This window comes from Triticum urartu, chromosome 6A (assembly GCF_056163025.1).
Source record: "Triticum urartu cultivar PI428250 chromosome 6A, HENAU_Tu73, whole genome shotgun sequence".
NCBI lineage: Eukaryota > Viridiplantae > Streptophyta > Magnoliopsida > Poales > Poaceae > Triticum > Triticum urartu.
Genome location: NC_141878.1, coordinates 146,361,206 through 146,387,891, shown reverse-complemented (window position 1 = coordinate 146,387,891; position 26,686 = coordinate 146,361,206). Strand labels below are relative to the sequence as shown.

The 26,686-nt window shown below is 48.0% G+C and overlaps 1 protein-coding gene and 1 pseudogene across 2 annotated transcripts; both read right to left on the bottom strand.

Annotated features, from left to right (window-relative positions):
* Positions 1-2,386: 2,386 nt before the first annotated feature.
* On the bottom strand, positions 2,387-3,599 carry LOC147964516 (uncharacterized). Its single transcript, XM_087527120.1, has one exon. It carries the CDS (start codon positions 3,274-3,276, stop codon positions 2,617-2,619), a length of 660 nt encoding a protein of 219 aa, XP_087383246.1. The 5' UTR covers positions 3,277-3,599; the 3' UTR covers positions 2,387-2,616.
* Positions 3,600-8,785: 5,186 nt separating this feature from the next.
* LOC147964515 (glutathione S-transferase T3-like) lies at positions 8,786-10,671 on the bottom strand (annotated as a pseudogene). Its single transcript, XR_015609381.1, has 3 exons — positions 10,558-10,671; positions 9,539-10,006; positions 8,786-9,460 (listed from the first exon to the last, which is right to left on the bottom strand). The product of XR_015609381.1 is annotated as a glutathione S-transferase T3-like (transcript).
* Positions 10,672-26,686: the final 16,015 nt, after the last annotated feature.

The following is a 26,686-nucleotide window of genomic DNA, read 5'->3' as shown; positions in this document are numbered from 1 at the left end:
CGTTTATAATCATAGAAACCACCGCCTCCGGGGTGACTCCATCCACACATTAGGAGGAGAGAACGTAGCTAACCTAACTAGTTCATAAGCTACCTGATTACTCCCTCTATTACAGTGGTCATAAATAACAAGATTAAGATCTCTAAGAATCTCTCCTTATATGTGTGTTCAGGAGATCTTCTATAAAAATATTGAGTATGAATGAAAGGTGTGCGACTGTAGCAATTCCTCTGTAAACTTCTCCATGAACTTTACCCTAACACGTGAGTCCCACAGTGACTAATTTCTTTTCTCTTTCTCATGTGTCCACGTAAGACATCGGCGAAGCTATGGCGACCGTTGACATGGTAGAGTCGGTGGTGGCGAAGCAGCGGTGGTGTGGCGTAACAGCGAGCGGCGACGACGGGGAGTCAAGTGGCGGGCGTGACGATGGACGACGGTATGGTGGGTAGTAGCTATGGCGGCGGCATGTTGATGTGACATGGGTTAGAAAATTATGGGAGATTTGAGGAGATATGGGGTGTTTTTAGGAGAGATCAATTTTGGGGGGAGGGAGGGGGTAGTAAAACTTGTTGGGACAGTTTTTTTGACTCAATTCTTCCTATACATACATTTTTTGGAGCAGGGAGAATGTCGGAGATGCTCTTGCGTTTGGATGCATGGGTGTTTGACAAAACACGAAAAACGAAGGCGTATGGCCTTCTCTTGCTGTAGAAAGACCAACGGCATGCTTAGGGCGACTCTAGTGGTGTGTGTCAAAACAAACATACAATATGTTCATGGACACGTTTGGACATGTATGCGGACAACGAAAGTGGGTCTATCATCCAATCCGCTGAATGTTTGTCTTTGTTTTTCTATATTTGGAACACGCAAAATAACTAAAGATAAATATTAAAATTCAGACATGAAGTTTTCAATAAAATAATTTAAATTAGAATTCAACTTATTCAGACACATTTTTATACTCCTCATTCGACGAGCCATCTGAATCGTTCATTTTCCTACAAAACAATCACAAAAGATAGATCGGACAATTTGTCAAACACATAGGGCAAGGTGCGGTCCGAGAATAGTTGGACGTACCGCACCGGTGTTCGAGGTGACAACAGTGTCCAGGGCGGCGAGACGGTCGGGGAGAAGGTTTGCGGCGGCGATGGTGGCGCTGAGGTGTCAGGATGGCGGCGGAGCTTGGCCTCGATGGACGAAGGGGGAGAGAGGAGTGGTAAATGGCTCGCCTGATAAATTGGGAGGGGGGATGCAACAGGACTCCTCGTATCCATCCCAAATTTAGGCTGGATATGAGGGGCGCCGGTCAACCCAGACGTATAGTGTCGGTTTGAGGAGCCTGATTGGGTCACATTTTTGTGATTGGTTAGATGCTCTAATTATGAACGCCTCAAAAGCAGATGCTTTAATTATGAGATAAAATCGAAAGTCTCATTCTGATTGTGAGCTCAAATGCACCCTGATAAACAGTAAAATTGAAAAAATAGTAAAAGAAATTATGATTCTTTTTGCTAAATTTTGACAAATGTTTTGTATGCTTGACAAATTTTAGCACAAAATGACATTCCCGAAAGTTGTGGCGAAAAAACAAAAATTGATAGTCCAAAATATTTTTTAAAACTATTCTTTTTGGAGCATCAATTTTTTTTTGCCATGCCTTCTTTGGATGTGATTTTATTCAGAAATTTTGCAAGCATACAAAATATTTGTCAAAGTTTATAAAAAAAATACTCATTTTTTTACTGTTAAGCAGGATGCATTTGAACTCGGGAGCAGATACTCCACGTCCAAATAAAATTCATTTTCCCTGAAGAAAAATTAAGGGGAGTACAACAATACACAAGAGTAGTAAATTGCAATTCAATTTCCATGTTTTCTGGAGATGGTCCGTCCAGACCATCCATTCCTCGAACGAAATATTCACGGCAAGCTCCACCACCACCCGTACAAAGTACCAGGTCCACGCTCGCTCTCGGGGAGGACGGTGTGTGTGCATGCACTTACTCAAAACCGATGGCGAGGGCGAGGGCGAGGCGAGGGGGAAGACAGACAGACAGCGACCGACGAGGTCAGCCGGAACCATGAGCTCGATCCCTCTCCTGGAGCAAGTACGCCGCGGCGATTTGTGGTTAGCAAAGATTAACGTCGACAGCCACCAATCGAACGCACACGACGCGCGAAGCCAACGGAGGCCAGCACGGAAGGTATCATCGACATTCTTCGACCACATAAGTCTTAACCAAGATCAACTTTAGTTACTCTATTTAATCATAACGCACAGGCAGTCAAACTCTCCCATCCATTCGGGTGTGGACCTTGTCTCGCGCTTCCTAACCACAAGATCTTTTTGCCTCCACCCCCCCAAAACAAAAAAATATAATAAAGATGGGAAGATCTTTTGCCCCCATGATGAATTCATGATGAAGGAATATTAATAACAATATGTATAATCGTGCTTAGAATAAGGCGGGGGAAATTAAACAAACGAACTTTGCTTCACATGTTACATTCTACGTGTAATTCTATCTCGGGCTCGCTTCCTTCCTTGTTCGGCTCGTCATCGGGAGGGAGATGGGCCCGGGCCGGGGCCGTGGCCGTGGCCGTGGCTCAGGAGCACTCGGCCCAGCCCTCCTCGGCGGGGGCGGGGGCGGGGGCCCTGACCGCGGTGCGCGCCATCCACGACGCCACCGTGACCACCAGCCTCGCCGGCACGTGCGAGCTTGCCTCCAGCCGGCGGAGCAGCGCGGCCTCCGCGCAGCCGGATCCGGCGACCTCCGACCAGAGCGCGGCGGCCATCGCGACGCGGAGCGGGACGCGGGAGGCGGAGACGCCACGGCCTAGCGCCCGGAGCGCGCCCGCGGCCCTGGCCGCCCGCCGGCGTGCCGTTCCCGCCGCGAGGCCCATCCGCTTGGCCCACCCCTCGAGGACGACCTCCGCCCGCGCTCGCCGGTGCTTGCACCCGGCCCTCCTCCTCCCCGCCGCCCGCGTCGCCGCGGAGGCGGCCGCGCACGAGTCGGCGGTGGACACGCAGGAGGAGCTGGAGGACGACTCCGAGCCCGAGTCCGAGCCCGCGGATCCGGCGTCCTCGTCCGCGGCCGCGTGGACGAGGCGGCGGCGCAGGTGCCTGGAGGCGAGGAAGTTGGCGCCGTGCACCTTGGCGTCGCAGGGCACGCAGAGGAACGCCGAGTCCGCCGCGCAGTGCACCGCCGCGACGCCCCCGCACAGCTCGCACCCCGCGATCGCGCCCTCGCACCTGTCGCCCGCCATTACGAACAACAATTTTCTCTTCTCGGTCCTCCGCCTGCAGCCTCTAGGCGGGGGCTGGATGGATCGCTCGCGGCTATGAAACCAAGCCCGCCGGAGCTAGCGTGGCCCGCGCGTTCCGGGAAGGAGGAAGCCAGCGGCGACCGCGAGTCGGAGAGGGAGGACGGAAGACCTGTTCTCTGCGCGGTGGTCGGGAAACCGCGGCGTGGGGGAGGAGGTGAGGTGAGATGGGAGAGATGGGTTTGGACGGACTTTGGAGTCGGCAGGCAGGTCGGGTGGAGGATATTTAAAGAGGCCCCCTGGCCTGGGATGGAGACCAGTGGCTCCTAGCGGGGAAGCGTAGTCCTGCTCCTGCTCACCGGGGCCGTGCGATTGATGAATCGGCGGGCCGTGGAGAAAAAGAATGTGGAGCGTGCGGTTTTCCGTTTGGGAGTGTGTGGACGGCGGGGGTCGGGGTGTTGGGTGGGGCTAGATCTTATTTGTGGCTGACGTTCCCCGCCGTGTTGTACACCCAGATATTTTCCGCCGATGCAAGTGGGCAGTATTCTGGTAGAGAGTATGGGGGCTAGCTGGCGGCCGGTGCCGTTGCCGCCATAAATGCAACTCAACGGAGCCGCTTGATCTGAGATGGAGGGTCAGGATTTGATCAGTCCTCTACCGTAGGGATTAGGACGTAGCCTTTCGTCCTGTTCTATTGGATCATAAATCCGGGGGCCAGGGTCGGAGCACTGGACATACGCGCAATTATGGGACTTATGGGATGTTTTCTGGTAACCTTGTGAAACGTAGACAATTGCCCTTCGGATCGCAGATCCAGCGGCCCTGCTGCTCCGGGAACACCAAATGTGTGCTCTTTACACCCCCTGTGGTAGCTTGCTGACCTTATCTTAGTCGGTTATCATTTTAGCCTCGGTGGTCATTGCCATCGAGTCCCCATCGCTCCTCGTCCATCATCTCTCCTTCTTCCTCCTAGCTCCTTACGCTCCCCTCCCCATCCCGCTCATTGCGTCCAATGGACATGAATTAGGGTGTCACACATGTCTGTATGGCAGATTCAAAGTTTCGAGTACAGCGTAGACACACATTTGTTCATCATTAATGAGTTTAGTTCACTTATTGAAAGAGTCAGATACAATCACACAACAACTACATGTGAGTCCAGCGGGGGAGCTACAAGATTGACGAAATCATCAACTATTAGCGAAAATGTCACCTTAGTGAAAGATATAATCCACCGCAACACATGATACTTCAAAATGTGTTTTTTTTAAAGGTTCAAACTGTGATTTAATTTAATTCATGTTGAGTTGAGGTATAACCACACGGTGGATGTAGTATCTATGGCCCATAATGTATTGTCATACCATATACTCCCTCCGTCCGAAAATACTTGTCATCAAAATAGATAAAAAAAGATGTATCTAGAACTAAAATATATCTAGATACATCTTCTTTTACCCATTTTGATGACAAGTATTTCCGGACGAAGGGAGTATCATGTAAGTTGATAAATTTGGTTAGAATGCTTGAACTCGACACACCGTTCAGGCCCTACGATGGTAACTCAACCGCTAAAACACTATTCTATTTTCCTATAGTTGAAGCTCGTACTTGCCAACGACATGGCATATACTTCATGTTTCTCTAGCCTATCAACTCTCACATCCGTTCTTGTCACAACCATTCTATCGTAAAAAAGAAATAGCACTTGTAATTGCCACTTGTGATCAAATCCTATCACTCAGGTGTTGTTACCATGGGACACTTGGAGTATTCTAAGGCCTCTTGTTTGATGTGATGTGAAGAGTATAATAGGGCTTTGATAAGCGGCCACGGTTAAAGGACACATAAAAACATATGTGTAGCTTGTGGCACAATCAAATGGCTACGGGAGAGGCAAAGTGGGCCATTGGTTTTGGTGGCACGAACTAGTCGAGCGATCCATGTCCACAAAACTTTAGCCCCACTCGGAGAGTTTATTATTCTCATTCTGGAAGGAGAACTCACAGATTACTTTTTGGTTGCTTCGTTTGCTATGTATCCTATTTGGGGTTGGATTGAAAATATATAGATATGTATGATGAGATGTGATGTTCTCTTTATTTCGTTTGGGCCATTTATTAATTTGAATTTGAATGGTGTAAAAACATGAATTTTAATATATATTTGAATTGGGCCTACTTGAATTCTCAAGTTTTGAATTAAATAATAATATATGTTCAATTGGAGTTTGTATGCAAACTTATGATGAATCGGCGAAATATTTTTTGTTTAGTGAATTAAGTTTTAACGGATGGGGTACTTGACCCAAAGTATAATTACAAAAAAGGGGAACTAAGGATGAGAAATAGGATGGGTAACTAAGATATGAAGTATGTGGTAGAGATGCCCCAAGGCTTCTTGATTTGGTGTGGAGAATATAATACGGCTTTGATAAACGGACAGGGTTAAACGATCCAAGAAGACATGGAAGCATACGGAGTGTGTAGTTTGTGGCAGAATCAACGCGAGCCGTTGGTTTTGGTGGCAGAAACTCGTCGAGCGATCCATGTCCACAAAACCTAGTCCCACCCAAAGAGTTTAATATTCTCATTCTAGAAGTCTAACTCATACACTGCCTTGTGTTGCTATGTATCCTCTTTGGGGTTGGATCGGAAAAATACAATAGATATGTATGATGAGACATGATATTCTCTCCCAGCCAAAAGAAGAGAAAAATATATGATATTCTCTCTCCTGCATGGGGTCATGGGTGATGGAATCTTGCTTGAATTATTGCTTGAGAAATGTTATCCGCTCTCAAATCGTTCTTCTCAAGAACAAATATTTCTTCTTTATTTGGTCATGTATGGTTATCAGTCTAGTTCCTCCTTTTATCATGCTTTTTTCTTGGACATATCCTGACGGATTGGTCCATTTGGGTGCTGATCACTTTCCTTTTTAGTGCTGCAGATAGGCTTGATGCACCTAATCCGGCTGCCACATGGCCACATGGGGACCAACTTACACAAAAGGGCCTTGTATATATTGCAAAGCAACATTTAGTCAAAATTAGAACTTCAAACGAAAACCTCAATTGATTTTTTTTTTGTTTTTTTTAGAAAAGAGGACATGCATACGGCCACCTTTATTAGCAAGTAAAAAGGTTCAACAATAATCTTAAAGTCTCAAACAAAAGCTGCTTACAAAGAGCTAAGAAAACAAAATAAAAGCCACAACCGGCTGGCAAACTGATGTGAGCCATGCATAGTTAACTGGTGATCTAGTAGCTTTGTTTTTTGGCGGGCAAACTGGTGATCTAGCTTTTTTTTGGCGGGCAAACTGGTGATCTAGCTAGTGACCACGCTCAGCTGATGGCATCCACTGATTAATTAACAGGCTCGTCGTTAGAAAGATCTTAGCTAGTGGATGGTAATTAGTTTAGTTTATCATGCATGCTATGGTTGCGTGCCTTGGCAAGTCTACTCCACGCCGCGGCGATGCACGCCATGAAATATCTGGGCCGAAGAGGTGACACCATGCCACGGCCCAGACCAGGCAGTCAGTATACTATACTACTCCGATTAGGCGCGGATGAAGTCGTTGTTAAAGATGCGCTCGAGTGGACTCGGCGTGTGGTCGGTAACCTCGGGCTAATCTCCGTCGGGCAGCTGACAGCCATGCGATTTAAGCAGCACTAGTATATGGCGAGGCGTGTCGTGGCGTGGTCGTAGGGGCTTCGGAGAAGCTTGGTTAATAAAGATGCGAAGGAAACGCGTGGTGCGTGGTTCTATTCAGAGCTGTGGTTATGCAAGTGGCTGCAGATCATGCGCAAAAAAACAGAAGAAAAAAGTGGCTGCGGATCAAAAGCTAGCACCGGAGGTCCACGGACAGGATCTCTCTCTCTCTCTCTCTCTCTCTCTCTCTCTCTCTCAGAGGAAATGTGTCTGAATGATAACAAAATAAGATTCTTGGAGATGCTGAGGAGCTAGCCAAGTGGAGCTATAGCATATGTGAATGCCTGATCAGCAGTTGACTGCTTTCTGCATACACAAAATTAAGAAGAAAACAAATGCCGGAGACCGGCAAAGGTGTTTGCTTCCCGGATGTGTACAGCCATACATCCTTCGCTCGCGGTATACTCTTCGTCGCATGGACCAACGGCGTCGCACGACCAGGCTTGTGCCGGCCGTTGCGCGCTGGGACGGCCTCAGGGACGCCTCCACCGTACGCAGTACGTGCCGCGCGTTCACGGTCACCACGTGCATGCGTACCGCGTAAACAGTACACGGACGGACGATCAGTACACGCGCGCGCTCTCCGGACCGCCCAACCCGGCGACTCGCCCACGCCAAGCGAAGCAAACACCGGGCCGGCAGCCAAACGTTCCGACGCGATCACCGCGCCCACCGCGCGCCCATCGGCCGGATCGCGTCGCGCCCTCCTGCGTTCCTGTGGCCGCGGCGCGTCGCCCAGAAGCCGACGCGGGCGGCGTTGACAACATGTGGTGATCCGTGGCCCGGACGCCCCGGTCGATCGGGAAATATCTCGGGATGGGCGGGGGAAATGGCCGCGCTGCCCTCGGCGCCTGCGGCCGCGCGCGCGAGGAGAGGGGGCAGGAAGGTGACTCGGGGGATCGCCACTCGCCAGCCACGAAGAAGCGGGACGGGAGGAAAAGGAGTGACGGTGACGGCGGCGGGGCCAAGTGGGGCGGGCGACGCGGACGGCTCCTCGTCCGGCCGCGGCCAGCGCGCGCCCGCCGCGGGCTCGCGACACGTACCGTCGCTCCGATCTCTCGTGTAGTGTGTGTGTGTGCGTGGTGGCGGGAGGACGTGTGGACCGGCGCGTCGTCGGTGACGACTGGCCAGTCGCGGGCCAGTCACCGGTGTACGTGCTTCGAGGGACTCTACAGTAGGGGCAGGTCACTCGCCAGTCGCTGTTGCGTCCCGTCTGTCAGGGGCGGTGGGCTCGGGAACGTGTGGTGGTGCGCGTGTGTGCACGTGAACGAGTGTGCTCGACGTGGTGACGTGGTACTATTTTTCTCAGGAGGGAGATGTGGCTGTACTCCAAACTCTAAATTTCATTTTAGATCATGTTTTGGAGATGCTTGGTCATTTAAATTTTTTTTGAATGCATGATTTTGATGGGAGAAAAATTGTCCAGTTCTCGTGTACATTTGCGTCAAGTTGTACATTATTTCCCCCGCAAAAAAAGTTGTACATTATTCACAAAGGAGCTCCGAGTTGGTGCCTGGTTCATTGACACCGTCCCCAACCTAAGAGCATCTCTAGTGGCTTGTGTAAATTTGGTAGTCTATATCTTCATATACACAATGGTGTAAAAAAATTCATTTTAGACAACCTCAGTTTTTCAGTGGATTGTCTAAATTTGGTAGTCTATGTCTCCAACGGCTATATTTTCAACAGCTACTTTTCCAATGGCTCTATTTTCAACGGCTATATTTTCAACGGCTATATTCCAGGTCTATATATACCACTCCTCCCACCTCTCATTCACCAATCCTGGTTGTGCCTTCTCATTCCTCTCCTGAATTCCTTTGTCTTCTCTCACACAACAGAATGATGAGTGGAAATATTTCTTCTTTGGATATGCTCATGAATTCGTCGTCGTCTTCATCTGACGACGACGAACTCATTCTTGTAGCATTCGCAGAGCGCGATAAGGAAGAGCAGAGGAACCATCGACGCCATGGCGGTTCCAAGCATGGACATCAGACAATCAATCGAGCAAGAGATGCAGGATTTGTTCTACTATGGAATGACTACTTCAAAGAAAGTCCTCGCTATCCCGAAAACTTATTTCGGCGAAGGATGTGGAAGAAGGCAAGAGGCGGCTAGAAACAAGAAAGAAGAAACATTTTTCCCAAAGGCAAGAGGCGGCTACAAAGGATGTGGAACGAGCCTTTGGAGTTCTGCAATTCCGTTTTACCTTTCCTCAAACGTTCATTCTTATCATGCTTCGTACCAGGAGGTCTTAGCTCTTCTTCAAGAGCATTAGTGCATGCGCCGAAGTCTTCATCGTTGGAGGTTGTACCCGGACTTGCATCCGAGGTCTTCTTTTGTTTCTTTTGAGGAAGCGGACGTGTCTGCCACTTTGGATACTTCTCAAACTCTATGTAGCAATGCATTAATGTAAATGGCTTCTTTTTCTCATCCAGTTCAATGTACATGCGGTGTGCATCTCTTTCCTGAAAAAGGAAATAAAGAGTTAACACTTCCATACAACACATGGTATATTAGAAGCGAATTAGAAGATAGATGCATACCTTATCAGAGAGAGTCATTCCGCTGCAATTTCTATTTAATATCTGTTGAATACATGCACAGAACTTGCTCGTGAGCGTTGAAATAACGTTGTAACGACAGGTGAGTCCATTAGAACCACGCTCCGGCCATGACGGTTTTTTGTGAGCGTCGTAGTGATCTGAAATCCTACCCCAATATGTACTTGAATTCTGATCGGTCCCGGTCACCGCATCCAGACTAATGTTTGCCCATGCTTAAATCAACACCAAGTCCTCAGCAGTTGACCAATTTTTCTCTTTTGTGGAGGCTCCTTTTGCTGATTTTGGTTTCGCAGATTTTTTCCCCTTTTGTGGAGGCATCGTCACTTGTTCCGCAAGTGGGCTACAATCTGCTGTTCCATAACAATTTGTGTCACTCGATCCTACATTCATCATGTCCAGAAATGAGGAGTTGTTGATCTATGAGTCCAACTCATATGAGTTTTCCATCTGCACACAAAGAGCAGCAGCAGCAATATTCAGATATTCAGAGAACAATACCAATATTCAGATACAGGGAGCAGCAACAATATTCAGATACAGGGAGCGGCGGCAATATTCAGAGAGCTGGCGCTCGCGCACACGCTACTGCTCGCAGCCGCTGCTCGCAGCCGGCGCCCCAGCCACTCGCGCTCGTGCTCCACCCGCTCGCGCCTCACAGCCGGCGCCCCAGCCGCTCGCGCTCGTGCCTCACAGCCGCTGCTCGCAGCCGGCGCCCCAGCCGCTCGCGCACACGCTCGCACCCGCAGCTCGCGCATCCCCCTCACACCCGCCGCTCGCAGCCGGCGCACCCGCCGCTCACGCACATGCTCGCCGCCAGCGCTGCGCTCGCAACCGGAGCCCCATCCCCCTGCCCCTTCTCTCGCATCTCCTTGCCCCATCCGCAAGGGCGACAGTGGCCGGCGGCGTCCGGATTTGGCCTCAGATCCATCGGCCCCATCTCCCTGCCCTATCTCTTCAATCACTCTCCCTCTCTCTGAATCGGAAAAACCAGAGCGTACCTCAGCGACGGCGAGCTCCTCAGGGCAGTGGCGTGGCCGTCTTCTCGTCTCCAACTTCTCCAGATCGGCGCGGGAGAGAGCTCGCGAAGGGGCAGCTCTGTTTGGACGTCCTCGCTCCGTCGTCTAAATATGGACAATGCGTAGCGATTCGGGTGGATGTCTAAAATTTAGACTAGTACATACACAAACCGCTGGACACATTTTTTGGCCTCTGATGGTCTATATTTAACATAGACTATGAGATACACAAGCCACTAGAGATGCTCTAACATTTTTTGGTTCATTGACACTACAATTCCTGGGATCATCGGACGAGCAAGTTGGCCTCCTGATGGACCAACTCACAGTCCATTTCGCTAAAGCACTTAAGCTGGACGCTTTTGATTCCACGCGGATCTGATAACTTCAGACTATTCTCATGCCGCTCGCTAGATAATAATAAACAAATCAAAATTACATTCATAGGAGGGGCACTGAGAGCATCTACGGTCAGACTTGCAAATCCAACTCCTTAGAACGTCTGCACGAACACGTTCGAACGCGTTCGTGAACAGTGATCAGTCACACCTCAAATATTTGATTCTACAATCCAGTATCTTAATTAAAACCTTAAATCCATATCATTACATGCAACGTGAACCGATCTTTAAGGGGAACTCGTCCAACTTCGCCGTGTCCATATCCCGCGACCGGCAGCGCTCGCTAGAGAGCTGGTCCGGTCACCGGTAAGGTAGAGTACGGCATGGGACACGAGCCGGCTCACATGACTCAAGGCGCCGACGTCTCCCATACCCTATTCTTCCTCGTCGGAGCCCGGAATTCAGACGGTGCCGATGTACATCCGGTCGATGATGGATCCGTCCTGGGATAAGCCAGCAACATCCACCACGACGCGGTTGTGACGCCGGGACTGGTGCACCATACGGGGCGTCGGAGAATGTGACTCCGCCGCGCCGACGTCCACTGCCGCGAGGGCTACCGTTGCTGCCTCCCTCGCCTTGCCTCGCACGGCACGCACGCCGCACCATGTTTGAGTCGATGGACACCAAGCGTCGGATCTATGCGTCATTTGGGCGGACGCAATGGATACTCGACGGAAGAAGTCCAAGCGCTGCCTCGCACGGGCGTCTTCCCGGGAGCGGCGGAGCGCAAGCCGGACGACCATCTTCTTCTCGGGGCCGCGTGGATTGAGTTTGGGGTCAACGGATCTGGAGTTGAAGGATTCAAATCTGCTGCCCGCCATGCCGGAGATCGCCAGACAAGAGCTTGGGTGGCAGGAAGGAGTGGAGTGCAATGGAGTGAAGTGGCTAGGATTTGGTCCGGCGAGCGGATGGAGAGAAGTATATGTGAGATCGGGTGGGCCAGCGTGGGCCGTGTTCGTGTAGGATCGAAAGTATGTCTAGAGGGGGGTGATTAGACTACTTGACCGAATAAAAACTTAACCTTTTCCCAATTTTAGTTCTTGGCAGATTTTAGCTATTTTAGGACAAGTCAAGCAATCATCACATAATTCAAGCAAGCATGCAAAGAGTATATTGCCAGCGGAAAGTAAAGCATGCAACTTGCAAGAATGTAAAGGGAAGGGTTTGGAGAATTCAAACGCAATTGGAGACACGGATGTTTTTCCCATGGTTCGGATAGGTGGTGCTATCCTACATCCACGTTGATGGAGACTTCAACCCACAAAGGGTAACGGTTGCGAGAGTCCACATAGGGCTCCACCCACAAAGGGCAACGGTTGCGCGAGTCCACACAGGGCTCCACCCACGAAGGGTCCACGAAGAAGCAACCACCCACAAAGGGTCCACGAAGAAGCAACCTTGTCTATCCCACCATGGCCATCGCCCACACAGGACTTGCCTCACTAGCGGTAGATCTTCACAAAGTAGGCGATCTCCTTGCCCTTACAAACTCCTTGGTTCAACTCCACAATCTTGTCGGAGGCTCCCAAGTGACACCTAGCCAATCTAGGAGACACCACTCTCCAAGAAGTAACAAATGGTGTGTAGGTAATGAACTCCTTGCTCTTGTGCTTCAAATGATAGTCTCCCCAACACTCAACTCTCTCATAGGATTTGGATTTTGTGGAAAGAAGATTTGAGTGGAAAGCAACTTGGAGAGGCTAGAGATCAAGATTCATATGGTAGGAATGGAATATCTTGGTCTCAACACATGAGTAGGTGGTTCTCTCTCAGAACATATGAGTTGGAATGGTGTATGTGTTCTGATGGCTCTCTCTTTGAATGAAGAGGAGGTGGAGGGGTATATATAGCCTCCATACAAAATCCAACCGTTACACAGTTTTCCAATCTCGGTGGGACCGAATCATAAACTCGGTCGGACCGAAAATGTAAACCTAGTGACCGTTAGAGATTTTCGATGGGACTGACATGCAACTCGGTAGGACCGATTACACAAACTCGGTGAGACCGAATTTGGTAATCAGCTAACCAGAGAGTTGGTCAGGCAAACTCGGTGGGACCGATTTGCTCTTTCGGTGAGACCGAAAAGTTACAAAAGGGAAACACTGAATTTACATTGCAATCTCGGTGGGACCGATTCGCTCTTTCGGTGAGACCGAAAAGTTACGAAAGGGAAACAGAGAGTTTGCAATCCCATCTCGGTGAGACCGAGATCCCTATCGGTAGAACCGAATTGCTAGGGTTTGGCAGTGGCTAATGACAAGTGAAACTCGGTGGCGCCGGATAGGAAGAATCGGTAGGACTGAGTTTGGCTTAGGGTTTAGGTCATATGTGGATATGGGAAAGTAGTTGAGGGTTTTTGGAGAATATTACTAAGCACATGAAGCAAGAGGCTCATTAAGCAACACCTCATCCCTCCTTAATAGTATTGGCTTTTTCTAAGGACTCAATGTGATTTTGGATCACTAAAATATAAAATGAAGAGTCTTGAGCTTTTGAGTTTGAGCCAATCCTTTTTCCTTAGCATTTTGAGGGTTCCACTTTCACATCCATGCCATGCCAATCATTGAGCTTTCCTGAAATAATCATCTTGGAATAGCATTAGCTCAATGAGCTATATGTTGTTATGAATTACCAAAACCACCTAGGGATAGTTGCACTTTCAATCTCCCCCTTTTTGGTAATTGATGACAACATATAGATCAAAGCTTCGACAAATGATAATAAGCATGAAATATATCGTCGCTTTGAGAAGTATGTGATAAGTAAGAGCTCCCCCTAAATTTGTGCATATTTAAAATTTGCTTTGGACTGCAAATGCGCAAAGAGTTAGAGTCATGGGTTACTCTTCCATGTCACATACATCTTGGTGGAGCGCTTAAAATGATAAGAATGAAATACATGCACTCATCACTAAGAATAGTGAATGATCACACAAGATAGATAGGATAATAGCATTAAGCAAGCATTAAGTGTAGCTTATGATCAAACACATGATCATCAATGTCTCACAAGCATAGTATCTCAAGCACTCAAAAGCAAACAAGTTCGAAAAACCACCAAATAAAGCAAGAGATAAAAAGCAACACTCTCTCTCTCTCGAAGCCTATGATCTATACATCTTCTCCCCCTTTAGCAACAAGTTACCAAAAAGTTCCTAGAAAATGCATAGCACTAGATCGATGCTCAGGCTTGATCTTCAGGTGGTGGTGGAGTCCGGATCACTCCAAGGACGAAGGCTTCGGTAGATGCTGAAGTAGACGCTGGAGTTGGAGCTGAAGTAGATGCTGGAGCTGGTAGAACTGAGGCTGTGGCTGGTGCTGAGGTGGTGGCCCTTGTGTCAGCAACTGGCACGGCAGACGACCTCGGACCTCTTGGCACTCTGGCAAAGGCATGAGTGGTAGTCCTGCCTCTCCTCTCCTGCATGTCCTCCTGGAGCTGCTCCACTGCAGACCGAACTTCCGTTACTTTGACATCCAAGTCATAGAACTTCTGTTCCATGATTCTCTCTAGGCTCTGCTGATTCTGAGTGAGGGTGGCCAGACTTTGCTCAATCCTCAGCGTGGATGCAATCAAGTAACCAAGCTGCTCTTGTTTAGTCTTCAAGAAATACTCAGATGCCTCCTCTTGAGTTGGCATCTTGGCAGCTTTCTCCTTTCTTGCCTTCTCCTTCTTTGCTTGTGCTTGAACTGATGATGGCTCATTCTCAGTCATGACCACTTGGTTATCCTCAAAATCTGGACGGATTGGCAGGTGTTCCTTGTCCAATAAATATATGCCCGTGCCCATCTTGAAGTTGATGAGCTCCTGAATTTGAGGGGCATATCCGCAACTCCTCTTCTGATCTGCTGCAGTCCTCTTGATTGTTTCTACTATGAGGCTCATCACCTTGAACTTCTGAGGCACATCAAACACATGTAGCAAGTTGATAGCATGGCCTCTGATCATCTTGTGATCTCCAGACTTGGGCAGTAAGGTGTGCCTTAGTATCCAATTGATCGTAGGCAGACCTGACAGAAGATAATGCACTGAGCCAAACTTGAAGGTATCAAGTGCTTCATTTGGGATCTCCTTGTACATATTGGACATTGAGTTGTGGTCCATCTTCTTCTTGGCATATATGTTGGGGAACGTTGCAGAAAACAAAAATTTTCCTACTCGTTTCACCAAGATCATCTAGGAGTTCATCTAGCAACGAGTCATCTAATGCATCTACATACCTTTGTAGATTGCGCACGGAAGCGTTCAAAAGAACGGTGATGATGTAGTCGTACTCGACGTGATCCAAATCACCGATGACCAGCGCCGAACGGACGGCACCTCCGCGTTCAACACACGTACGGGACGGGAGACGTCTCCTCCTTCTTGATCCAGCAAGGGGGAGGAGAGGTTGATGAAGATCCAGCAGCACGACGGCGTGGTGGTGGATGCAGGGCGTCACAGAAGCAGGGCTTCGCCAAGACTACGAGGGAGAGACGTAACGGGGAGAGAGGGAGGCGCCAGGGGCTGGTCTCTAATCCCTCCTCTCCCCCCCACTATATATAGAGGTGCCATGGGGGGGCGCCGGCCCTAGTAGATGAGATCTACTAGGGGGCGGCGGCCAAGCGGAGGTTTCCCTCCCCCCCAAGGCACCTAGGGGTGCCTTCCACCACATGGACTCTTCCATGGTGGAAACCCTAGGCGCATGGGCCTATAGGGGCTGGCACCCCAGCCCACTATGGGCTGGGTTCCCTTCTATTTCAGCCCATGGGGCCCTCCGGGATAGGTGGCCCCACCCGGTGGACCCCCGGGACCCTTCCGGTGGTCCCGGTACAATACCGATAACCCCGAAACTTGTCCCGATGCCCGAAACAGCACTTCCTATATATAATTCTTTACCTCCGGACCATTCCGGAACTCCTCGTGACGTCCGGGATCTCATCCGGGACTCCGAACAACATTCGGGTTACTGCATATACATATCTTCACAACCCTAGCGTCACCGAACCTTAAGTGTGTAGACCCTACGGGTTCGGGAGACAAGCAGACATGACCGAGACGACTCTCCAGTCAATAACCAACAGCGGGATCTGGATACCCATGTTGGCTCCCACATGCTCCACGATGATCTCATCGGATGAACCACGATGTCGAGGATTCAATCAACCCCGTATGCAATTCCCTTTGTCAACCGATATGTTACTTGCCCGAGATTCGATCGTCGGTATCCCAATACCTCGTTCAATCTCGTTACCGGCAAGTCACTTTACTCGTACCGTAATGCATGATCCCGTGACCAAACACTTGGTCACTTTGAGCTCATTATGATGATGCATTACCGAGTGGGCCCAGCGATACCTCTCCGTCATACGGAGTGACAAATCCCAGTCTTGATCCATGTCAACCCAACAGACACTTTCGGAGATACCCGTAGTCTACCTTTATAGTCACCCAGTTACGTTGTGATGTTTGGTATACCCAAAGCACTCCTACGGTATCCGGGAGTTACACGATCTCATGGTCTAAGGAAAAGACACTTTGACATTGGAAAACTCTAGCAAACGAACTATACGATCTTGTGCTATGTTTAGGTTTGGGTCTTGTCCATCACATCATTCTCCTAATGATGTGATCTCGTTACCAATGACATCCAATGTCCATAGTCAGGAAACCATGACTATCTGTTGATCAACGAGCTAGTCAACTAGAGGCTCACTAGGGATATATTGGTGTCTGTTATTCACACATGTATTACGATTTCCGGATAACACAATTATAGCATGAATAAAGACAATTATCATGAACAAGGAAATATAATAATAATGCTTTTATTATTGCCTCTAGGGCATATTTCCAACAGTCTCCCACTTGCACTAGAGTCAATAATCTAGTTACATTGTGATTAATCGAACACCCATGGAATTCTGGTGTTGATCATGTTTTGCCCTAGGGAGAGGTTTAGTCAACGGATCTGCTACATTCAGGTCCGTATGTACTTTACAAATCTCTATGTCTCCATTTTGAACATTTTCACGAATGGAGTTGAAGCGACGCTTGATGTGCCTTGTCTTCTTGTGAAACCTGGGCTCCTTGGCAAGTGCAATAGCTCCAGTGTTGTCACAAAAGAGTTTGATTGGCCCCGACGCATTGGGTATGACTCCTAGGTCGGTGATGAACTCCTTCACCCATATTGCTTCATGTGCTGCCTCCGAGGCTGCCATGTACTCCGCTTCACATGTAGATCCCGCCACGACGCTCTGCTTGCAGCTGCACCAGCTCACTGCTCCACCATTCAACATATACACGTATCCGGTTTGTGACTTAGAGTCATCCAGATCTGTGTCGAAGCTAGCGTCGACGTAACCCTTTACGACGAGCTCTTCGTCACCTCCATAAACGAGAAACATTTCCTTGGTCCTTTTCAGGTACTTCAGGATATTCTTGACCGCTGTCCAGTGTTCCTTGCCGGGATTACTTTGGTACCTTCCTACCAAACTTACGGCAAGGTTTACATCAGGTCTGGTACACAGCATGGCATACATAATAGAACCTATGGCTGAGGCATAGGGGATGACACTCATCTCTTCTATTTCTTCTACCGTGGTCGGACATTGAGCTGAGCTCAATTTCATACCTTGCAACACAGGCAAGAACCCCTTCTTAGACTGATCCATATTGAACTTCTTCAATATCTTATCAAGGTATGTGCTTTGTGAAAGACCTATGAGGCGTCTCGATCTATCTCTATAGATTTTGATGCCTAATATATAAGCAGCTTCTCCAAGGTCCTTCATTGAAAAACTTTTATTCAAGTAAGCCTTGATGCTGTCCAAGAGTTCTATATCATTTCCCATCAAAAGTATGTCATCCACATATAATATGAGAAATGCTACAGAGCTCCCACTCACTTTCTTGTAAACGCAGGCTTCTCCATAAGTCTGCGTGAACCCAAACACTTTGATCATCTCATCAAAGCGAATGTTCCAACTCCGAGATGCTTGCACCAGCCCATAAATCGAGCGTTGGAGCTTGCACACCTTGTCAGCATTCTTAGGATCGACAAAACCTTCCGGCTGCATCATATACAATTCTTCCTTAAGGAAACCATTAAGGAATGCCGTTTTGACGTCCATTTGCCATATCTCATAATCATAGAATGCGGCAATCGCTAACATGATTCGGACGGACTTCAGCTTCACTACAGGTGAGAAAGTCTCATCGTAGTCAACCCCTTGAACTTGTCGATAACCCTTAGCGACAAGCCGAGCTTTATAGATGGTCACATTACCATCCGCGTCTGTCTTCTTCTTAAAGATCCATTTATTTTCTATGGCTCGCCGTTCAACGGGCAAGTCAGTCAAAGTCCATACTTCATTTTTATACATGGATCCTATCTCGGATTTCATGGCTTCTAGCCATTTGTCGGAATCCGGGCCCGCCATCGCTTCTTCATAGTTCGAAGGTTCACCGTTGTCTAACAACATGATTTCCAAGACAGGGTTGCCGTACCACTCTGGTGCGGAACGTGTCCTTGTGGACCTTCGAATCTCAGTGGGAGCTTGATCAGAAGTATCTTGATCATTATCATTAACTTCCTCTCTAGTCGGTGCAGGCACCTCAGGAACATTTTCTTGAGTTGCGCCATTTGCCGGTTCAAGAGGTAATACTTCATCAAGCTCTACTTTCCTCCCACTTACTTCTTTCGAAAGAAACTCTTTCTCTAGAAAGGACCCATTCTTGGCAACAAAGATCTTGCCTTCGGATCTGAGGTAGAAGGTGTACCCAATAGTTTCTTTTGGGTATCCTATGAAGACGCATTTTTCTGACTTGGGTTCGAGCTTTTCAGGTTGAAGTTTCTTGACATAAGCATCGCATCCCCAAACTTTTAGAAACGACAGCTTAGGTTTCTTCCCAAACCATAATTCATACGGTGTCGTCTCAACGGATTTCGACGGAGCCCTATTTAAAGTGAATGCGGCAGTCTCTAAAGCATAGCCCCAAAAAGATAGCGGTAAATCGGTAAGAGACATTATAGATCGCACCATATCCAATAGAGTGCGATTACGACGTTCGGACACACCGTTACGTTGAGGTGTTCTAGGCGGCGTGAGTTGCGAAACTATTCCACATTTTCTTAAGTGTGTGCCAAACTCGTGACTCAAGTATTCTCCTCCACGATCTGATCGTAGAAACTTGATTTTCCTGTCACGTTGATTTTCAACCTCACTCTGAAATTCCTTGAACTTTTCAAAGGTTTCAGACTTGTGTTTCATTAAGTAGATATACCCATACCTACTTAAATCATCAGTGAGGGTGAGAACATAACGATAGCCACCGCGAGCCTCAACACTCATTGGACCGCACACATCAGTATGTATGATTTCCAATAAGTCGGTTGCTCGCTCCATTGTTCCTGAGAACGGAGTCTTGGTCATTTTACCCATAAGGCATGGTTCGCACGTGTCAAATGATTCATAATCAAGAGACTCTAAAAGTCCATCAGCATGGAGCTTCTTCATGCGTTTGACACCTATGTGACCAAGGCGGCAGTGCCACAAGTATGTGGGACTATCATTATCAACCTTACTTCTTTTGGTACTCACATTATGAACATGTGTAGCATCACGTTCGAGATTCATAAAGAATAAACCATTCACCATAGGAGCATGACCATAAAACATATCTCTCATAAAAATGGAACAACCATTATTCTCAGATTTAAAAGAGTAGCCATCTCGAATTAAACGAGATCCCGATACAATGTTCATGCTCAATGCTGGCACTAAATAACAATTATTAAGGTTTAAAACTAATCCCGAAGGGAGATGCAGAGGCAGCGTGCCGACGGCGATCACATTGACCTTGGAACCATTCCCGACGCGCATCGTCACCTCGTCCTTTGCCAGTTTCCGCTTATTCCGCAGCCCCTGCTTTGAGTTACAAATGTGAGCAACTGCACCGGTATCAAATACCCAGGAGCTACTACGGGCACTAGTAAGGTACACATCAATTACATGTATATCACATATACCTTTTGTTTTGCCGGCCTTCTTATCCGCTAAGTACTTAGGGCAGTTCTGTTTCCAGTGACCGCTTCCCTTGCAATAAAAGCACTCAGTCTCGGGCTTGGGTCCATTCTTTGGCTTCTTCCCGGCAGCTTGCTTGCCGGGCGCGGCAACCTCCTTGCCGTCCTTCTTGAAGTTATTTTTACCCTTGCCTTTCTTGAACTTAGTGGTTTCATTGACCATCAACACTTGATGTTCCTTGTTGACTTCTACCTCCGCTGATTTCAGCATTGAGAACAACTCAGGAATGGTCTTTTGCATCCCCTGCATGTTGAAGTTCATCACGAAGCTCTTGTAGCTTGGTGGAAGCGACTGGAGGATTCTGTCAATGACCGCATCATCCGGGAGATTAACTCCCAGCTGAGACAAGCGGTTATGCAACCCAGACATAGTGAGTATGTGCTCACTGACAGAACTATTTTCCTCCATCTTACAGCTGAAGAACTTATCGGAGACTTCATATCTCTCGATCCGGGCATGAGCTTGAAAAACCATTTTCAGCTCTTCGAACATCTCGTATGCTCCATGTCTCTCAAAACGTTTTTGGAGCCCCGGCTCTAAGCTGTAAAGCATGCCGCACTGAACGAGGGAGTAGTCGTCAACACGTGTCTGCCAAGCGCTCATAACGTCTTGGTTCTGTGGGACGGGTGGATCACCTAGCGGTGCTTGTAGGACATAATCTTTCTTGGCAGCTATGAGGATGATCCTCAGGTTCCGGACCCAGTCCGTATAGTTGCTGCCATCATCTTTCAGCTTGGTTTTCTCTAGGAACGCGTTGAAGTTGAGGACTACGTTGGCCATTTGATCTATAAGACATATTGCAAAGATTTTAGACTAAGTTCATGATAATTAAGTTCATCTAATCAAATTATTAATGAACTCCCACTTAGATTAGACATCCCTCTAGTCATCTAAGTATTACATGATCCGAGTTAACTAGACCGTGTTCGATCATCACGTGAGACGGACTAGTCAACGTCGGTGAACATCTTCATGTTGATCGTATCTTCTATACGACTCATGCTCGACCTTTCGGTCTTCTGTGTTTCGAGGCCATGTCTGTACATGCTAGGCTCGTCAAGTCAACCTAAGTGTTTGCATGTGTAAATCTGTCTTACACCCGTTGTATGTGAACGTCTGAATAAAACACCCGATCATCACGTGGTGTTTTGAAACAGCGAACTGTCGCAACGGTGCACAGTTAGGGGGAACACTTCTTGAAATTATTATGAGGGATCATCTTATTTACTACCGTCGTTCTAAGTAAACAAGATGCAAAACATGATAAACATCACATGTAATCAATTAATAAACGTGACATGATATGGCCAATATCACATAGCTCCTTTGATCTCCATCTTGGGGCTCCATGATTATCTTGTCACCGACTTGACACCATGATCTCCATCATCGTGTCTCCATGAAGTTGCTCGCCAACTATTACTTCTACTACTATGGCTAACGCGTTTAGCAATAAAGTAAAGTAATTTACATGGCGATTCTCGATGACACGCAGGTCATATAAAAGAATAAAGACAACTCCTATGGCTCCCGCCGGTTGTCATACTCATCGACATGCAAGTCGTGATTCCTATTACAATAGCATGAACATCTCATACATCACATATAGATCATTCATCATTCATCACAACTTTGGCCATATCATATCACAACCCACTTGCTGCAAAAACAAGTTAGACGTCCTCTAATTGTTGTTGCAAGTTTTACGTGGCTGAATTAGGGTTCTAGAAAGAACGTCTTCTTACCTATGTTAAAGCCACAACGTGATTTGTCAACTTCTATTTACCCTTCATAAGGACCCTGTTCATCGAATCCGCTCCAACTAAAGTGGGAGAGACAGACACCCGCCAGCCACCTTATGCAACTAGTGCATGTTAGTCGGTGGAACCGATCTCACGTAAGCGTACGTGTAAGGTTGGTACGGGCCGCTTCATCCCACAATACCGCTGAAGCAAGAAAAGACTAGTAACGGCAAGAAAGTTGACAAATCTATGCCCACAACTAATTGTGTTCTACTCGCGCAAGTAGAACTATGCATAGACCTAGCTCATGATGCCACTGTTGGGGAACGTTGCAGAAAACAAAAATTTTCCTACTCGTTTCACCAAGATCATCTAGGAGTTCATCTAGCAACGAGTCATCTAATGCATCTACATACCTTTGTAGATTGCGCACGGAAGCGTTCAAAAGAACGGTGATGATGTAGTCGTACTCGACGTGATCCAAATCACCGATGACCAGCGCCGAACGGACGGCACCTCCGCGTTCAACACACGTACGGGACGGGAGACGTCTCCTCCTTCTTGATCCAGCAAGGGGGGAGGAGAGGTTGATGAAGATCCAGCAGCACGACGGCGTGGTGGTGGATGCAGGGCGTCACAGAAGCAGGGCTTCGCCAAGACTACGAGGGAGAGACGTAATGGGGAGAGAGGGAGGCGCCAGGGGCTGGTCTCTAATCCCTCCTCTCCCCCCCCACTATATATAGGGGTGCCATGGGGGGCGCCGGCCCTAGTAGATGAGATCTACTAGGGGGGCGGCGGCCAAGGGGAGGTTTCCCTCCCCCCCAAGGCACCTAGGGGTGCCTTCCACCACATAGACTCTTCCATGGTGGAAACCCTAGGCGCATGGGCCTATAGGGGCTGGCGCCCCAGCCCACTATGGGCTGGGTTCCCTTCTATTTCAGCCCATGGGTCCCTCCGGGATAGGTGGCCCCACCCGGTGGACCCCCGGGACCCTTCCGGTGGTCCCGGTACAATACCGATAACCCCGAAACTTGTCCCGATGCCCGAAACAGCACTTCCTATATATAATTCTTTACCTCCGGACCATTCCGGAACTCCTCGTGATGTCTGGGATCTCATCCGGGACTCCGAACAACATTCGGGTTACTGCATATACATATCTTCACAACCCTAGCGTCACCGAACCTTAAGTGTGTAGACCCTACGGGTTCGGGAGACAAGCAGACATGACCGAGACGACTCTCCAGTCAATAACCAACAGCGGGATCTGGATACCCATGTTGGCTCCCACATGCTCCATGATGATCTCATCGGATGAACCACGATGTCGAGGATTCAATCAACCCCGTATGCAATTCCCTTTGTCAATCGATATGTTACTTGCCCGAGATTCGATCGTCGGTATCCCAATACCTCGTTCAATCTCGTTACCGGCAAGTCACTTTACTCGTACCGTAATGCATGATCCCGTGACCAAACACTTGGTCACTTTGAGCTCATTATGATGATGCATTACCGAGTGGGCCCAGCGATACCTCTCCGTCATACGGAGTGACAAATCCCAGTCTCGATCCATGTCAACCCAACAGACACTTTCGGAGATACCCGTAGTCTACCTTTATAGTCACCCAGTTACGTTGTGACGTTTGGTATACCCAAAGCACTCCTACGGTATCCGGGAGTTACACGATCTCATGGTCTAAGGAAAAGATACTTTGACATTGGAAAACTCTAGCAAACGAACTATACGATCTTGTGCTATGTTTAGGTTTGGGTCTTGTCCATCACATCATTCTCCTAATGATGTGATCTCGTTATCAATGACATCCAATGTCCATAGTCAGGAAACCATGACTATCTGTTGATCAACGAGCTAGTCAACTAGAGGCTCACTAGGGATATATTGGTGTCTGTTATTCACACATGTATTACGATTTCCGGATAACACAATTATAGCATGAATAAAGACAATTATCATGAACAAGGAAATATAATAATAATGCTTTTATTATTGCCTCTAGGGCATATTTCCAACAATATATGTCCATGTCATCGTCATGCTCCTCTGGGGCATTAATCAACTTTGCGCATTCCTCAACAGTGGATTGGTACCTCGTACCCTCAGACATCTATGTGATCCTCCCATCTGGATAAAAGTGAGCTGTGGAGTAGAACTGCATGATGAGTTCCTCGTTCCACTTTGTGAGCTTCTGCCCAACAAAGTCCTCTACTCCACACGCCTTGAAGCTGTCCTGAACTCCTGGGTAGTACTCTTCATTGTCCTTAATGTATTGCCAATCAACCCATCTCATATCACAGACTATTGGCTTCTTATCAAGCAAAATAGTCTCATAGAAATCCTGCTGCTCCTTTGTGTGAAACCTGTAGTCAACTACTGTCCTTCTCCTTGAAGCATATGGGTCTACTTCTCTCCACTTCCTCAGCCCTGAATCTCTCCTGAGCTTCATGTCCTCAGCCACAGGATGAGCATCGTTGTGGTCTAGGATCTTGGGATTTAGCTTTCTCAGAACATTCTCTTCCTCTTCTTCAGCAACAGTCTCAGGCACTGGGGCCTTGTTCTTCTCAGCTGCAGGAATGCTTCTTGTGTTTCTCTTTGGCTTTGGCTTTGGAGCTGGCTTGGCCTTGGAAGCAGCTCCCCCTGATTTTATGGCATCTCCCATTAGCTTGGGTGCCTTGGGTGCTGGTGCAGCTACCTCTTCTTCTTCTTCCTCCTCTTCCATGATGGAAGCTTTGCCAAGCACTCTAGCCACAGTCTTCTTCACCCTTTCCTTTCTTTTCTTGCCCTCAGCTGCAACTGGCTCTATGGGCTTCTCAGTTGACATTCTGGCCTTTGACATTGGCTGCCTGCCTGCTGGCCTTTTGATTTTCAACCCTGGCTTTGTGCCTTGAGCTGGCTCAACTCTCTTGGAAGTGGCCTCTTCCTCTGCCACATAATCTTCATCTTCAGAGTCTGAAGTTATCTTCTTCCTCTGTCTCGTGGCAGCCTTTGGCAAATTTCTAGGAGTGCTCCTGCTGCCTTCATCAGAAGAGCTGGAGGGACTAGTGCCCTCACTCATGTGCACCTGCTGCTCTGACATATTCTGGCTATCACTTTGATCAGACATGCTGCAAACTGACTGCTGACCCTGTGAATAGTTTATAGATGAGATAGACTAGATGAGCATCACAAAATGCAGAGATTTTTGCAAAAGAATGATCCAAAAACTTAGTTTTAGTTTCCCACTGAAATCATCTCGGATCTACCGATTTTTAAACTTGGTGATACCGAAGCAGTTTTGGCACCTAAACTAGTGAACTCGGTCAGACCGAGTCACAGTTCGGTGGCACCGAGACTGCTAGGGTTTCACTGAGTTCCAATCGGTCACACCGATAAGTAATTCTCGGTCAGACCGAGTCTCACTTGTGCAATGGCATAAGCCAAATCGGTGGGACCGAGTTTTTCAACTCGGTGGGTCCGAGATGGTTTCGGTGGAAACCTAACCCTAAAATTTTCGAATCAAAGCTAATCTACGGGCGCATTGACTGGATAGGAGTGTTTCAATCGTGGCAAGAATCATGAAGAACACAATGTGCTAGGAATCGGACGGGGAATAGCACTGTGATCGAGTCCATACCCTAGTTCGGCGGAGACTTGCTACGGCGGCAACGGCGGGGCAGAATTCCCGTTGACGGCGACGGAGACCAGCGACTAGAGGCGGCTGGCGGCGAGAAGACGATCCGGAGACCACGTTGGCAGAGCAGGCTATCGCGCGGGCGAAGGGGTTTGGAGAAATTTCCAAATTTTGCCCGTGACTATATATAGCCCGACCCTGTCGGTGTGACTGAGTGGAACAACTCGGTGGCACCGAGATTCATAACTGCAAGCAGTTACTGAAACTCGGTGTGACCGAAATGTTCAAATCGGTTGCACCGAGATCGAAAACCTAGATCAACTTAATGATCTCGGTAGGACCGAAAGTGGAGTATCGGTCAGACCGAGAATCATAAAGAGGTTTTAGAAGTTTAAGTCTATGACGAATCGGGGACTCCGAGCGCTCCTCACACAGAGTGGTTCGAATCTGACTTGATCAAATTTTGTGATGCAGCATGAATAGAGTTTGAGACGAGAAAAGCATAGATAGCTAGAGGAGGTTCTTAGGCATTCTTGTCCATCCACTTGGCAAAAGAAGATAAAACCAAACAATCAAAACAACAAGTGGATGTCCTCGAATGAGTAAAATATGCAACCAGCATATGCTCACACAATAAGATGGCAAATGAAATATGTGGCAAGGCATGGACAACCAATTCTAGCATCTATCAAGCAATTTGCGATGACAAGGTCATCTATATATGAGTATATTGACTTAGGAGTCAAGTGAGAACACTTGATCATAGGTCATACTCATCGTTTAAGCTCAAGTGGGGTTACCACTTTTACATAAAGCATTGTTTTGTTCACATCTTTAGAGTTGCTTTAGCTCAAGTCTTAGAGTAAAGCTCCCCCTAGATGTGATATCCCCCCTAAGAGGGATGAACTAACCTTGGGTTTTGTCGATGATGACTTCATGTAGATGTTGAAGATGTGGATGCTCAATGTTGATGTAGATCACTTGGAGCTATCCATTTGAGTGAATTGCACTTTCAACACCTACATGGGTTAGTCCCACAAGGAACAAACGAGGATATCCATAGACATAGAGTGATGCACACAAAAGATGATGTCCATGAAAACTTTTAGGTTACCTTGTCCCTTGTCTTACCAACAAGAGGGTTTGTGACTCCTTAAACTAGTGCACGATGTGGAAATTGATTGCACTTGTTCTTGCCAAAATGATGAGAGTGAAGTATGTTGGCGGAGTCACCCTCAAAAACTCTCTAGTTCTTCTTCTTTTGGATC

What these genes read in the sequence shown, in the direction of transcription:
- LOC147964516 (XM_087527120.1), bottom strand. Translation starts at nt 3,276, where the DNA reads ATGGCGGGCGACAGGTGCGAGGGCGCGATCGCGGGGTGCGAGCTGTGC.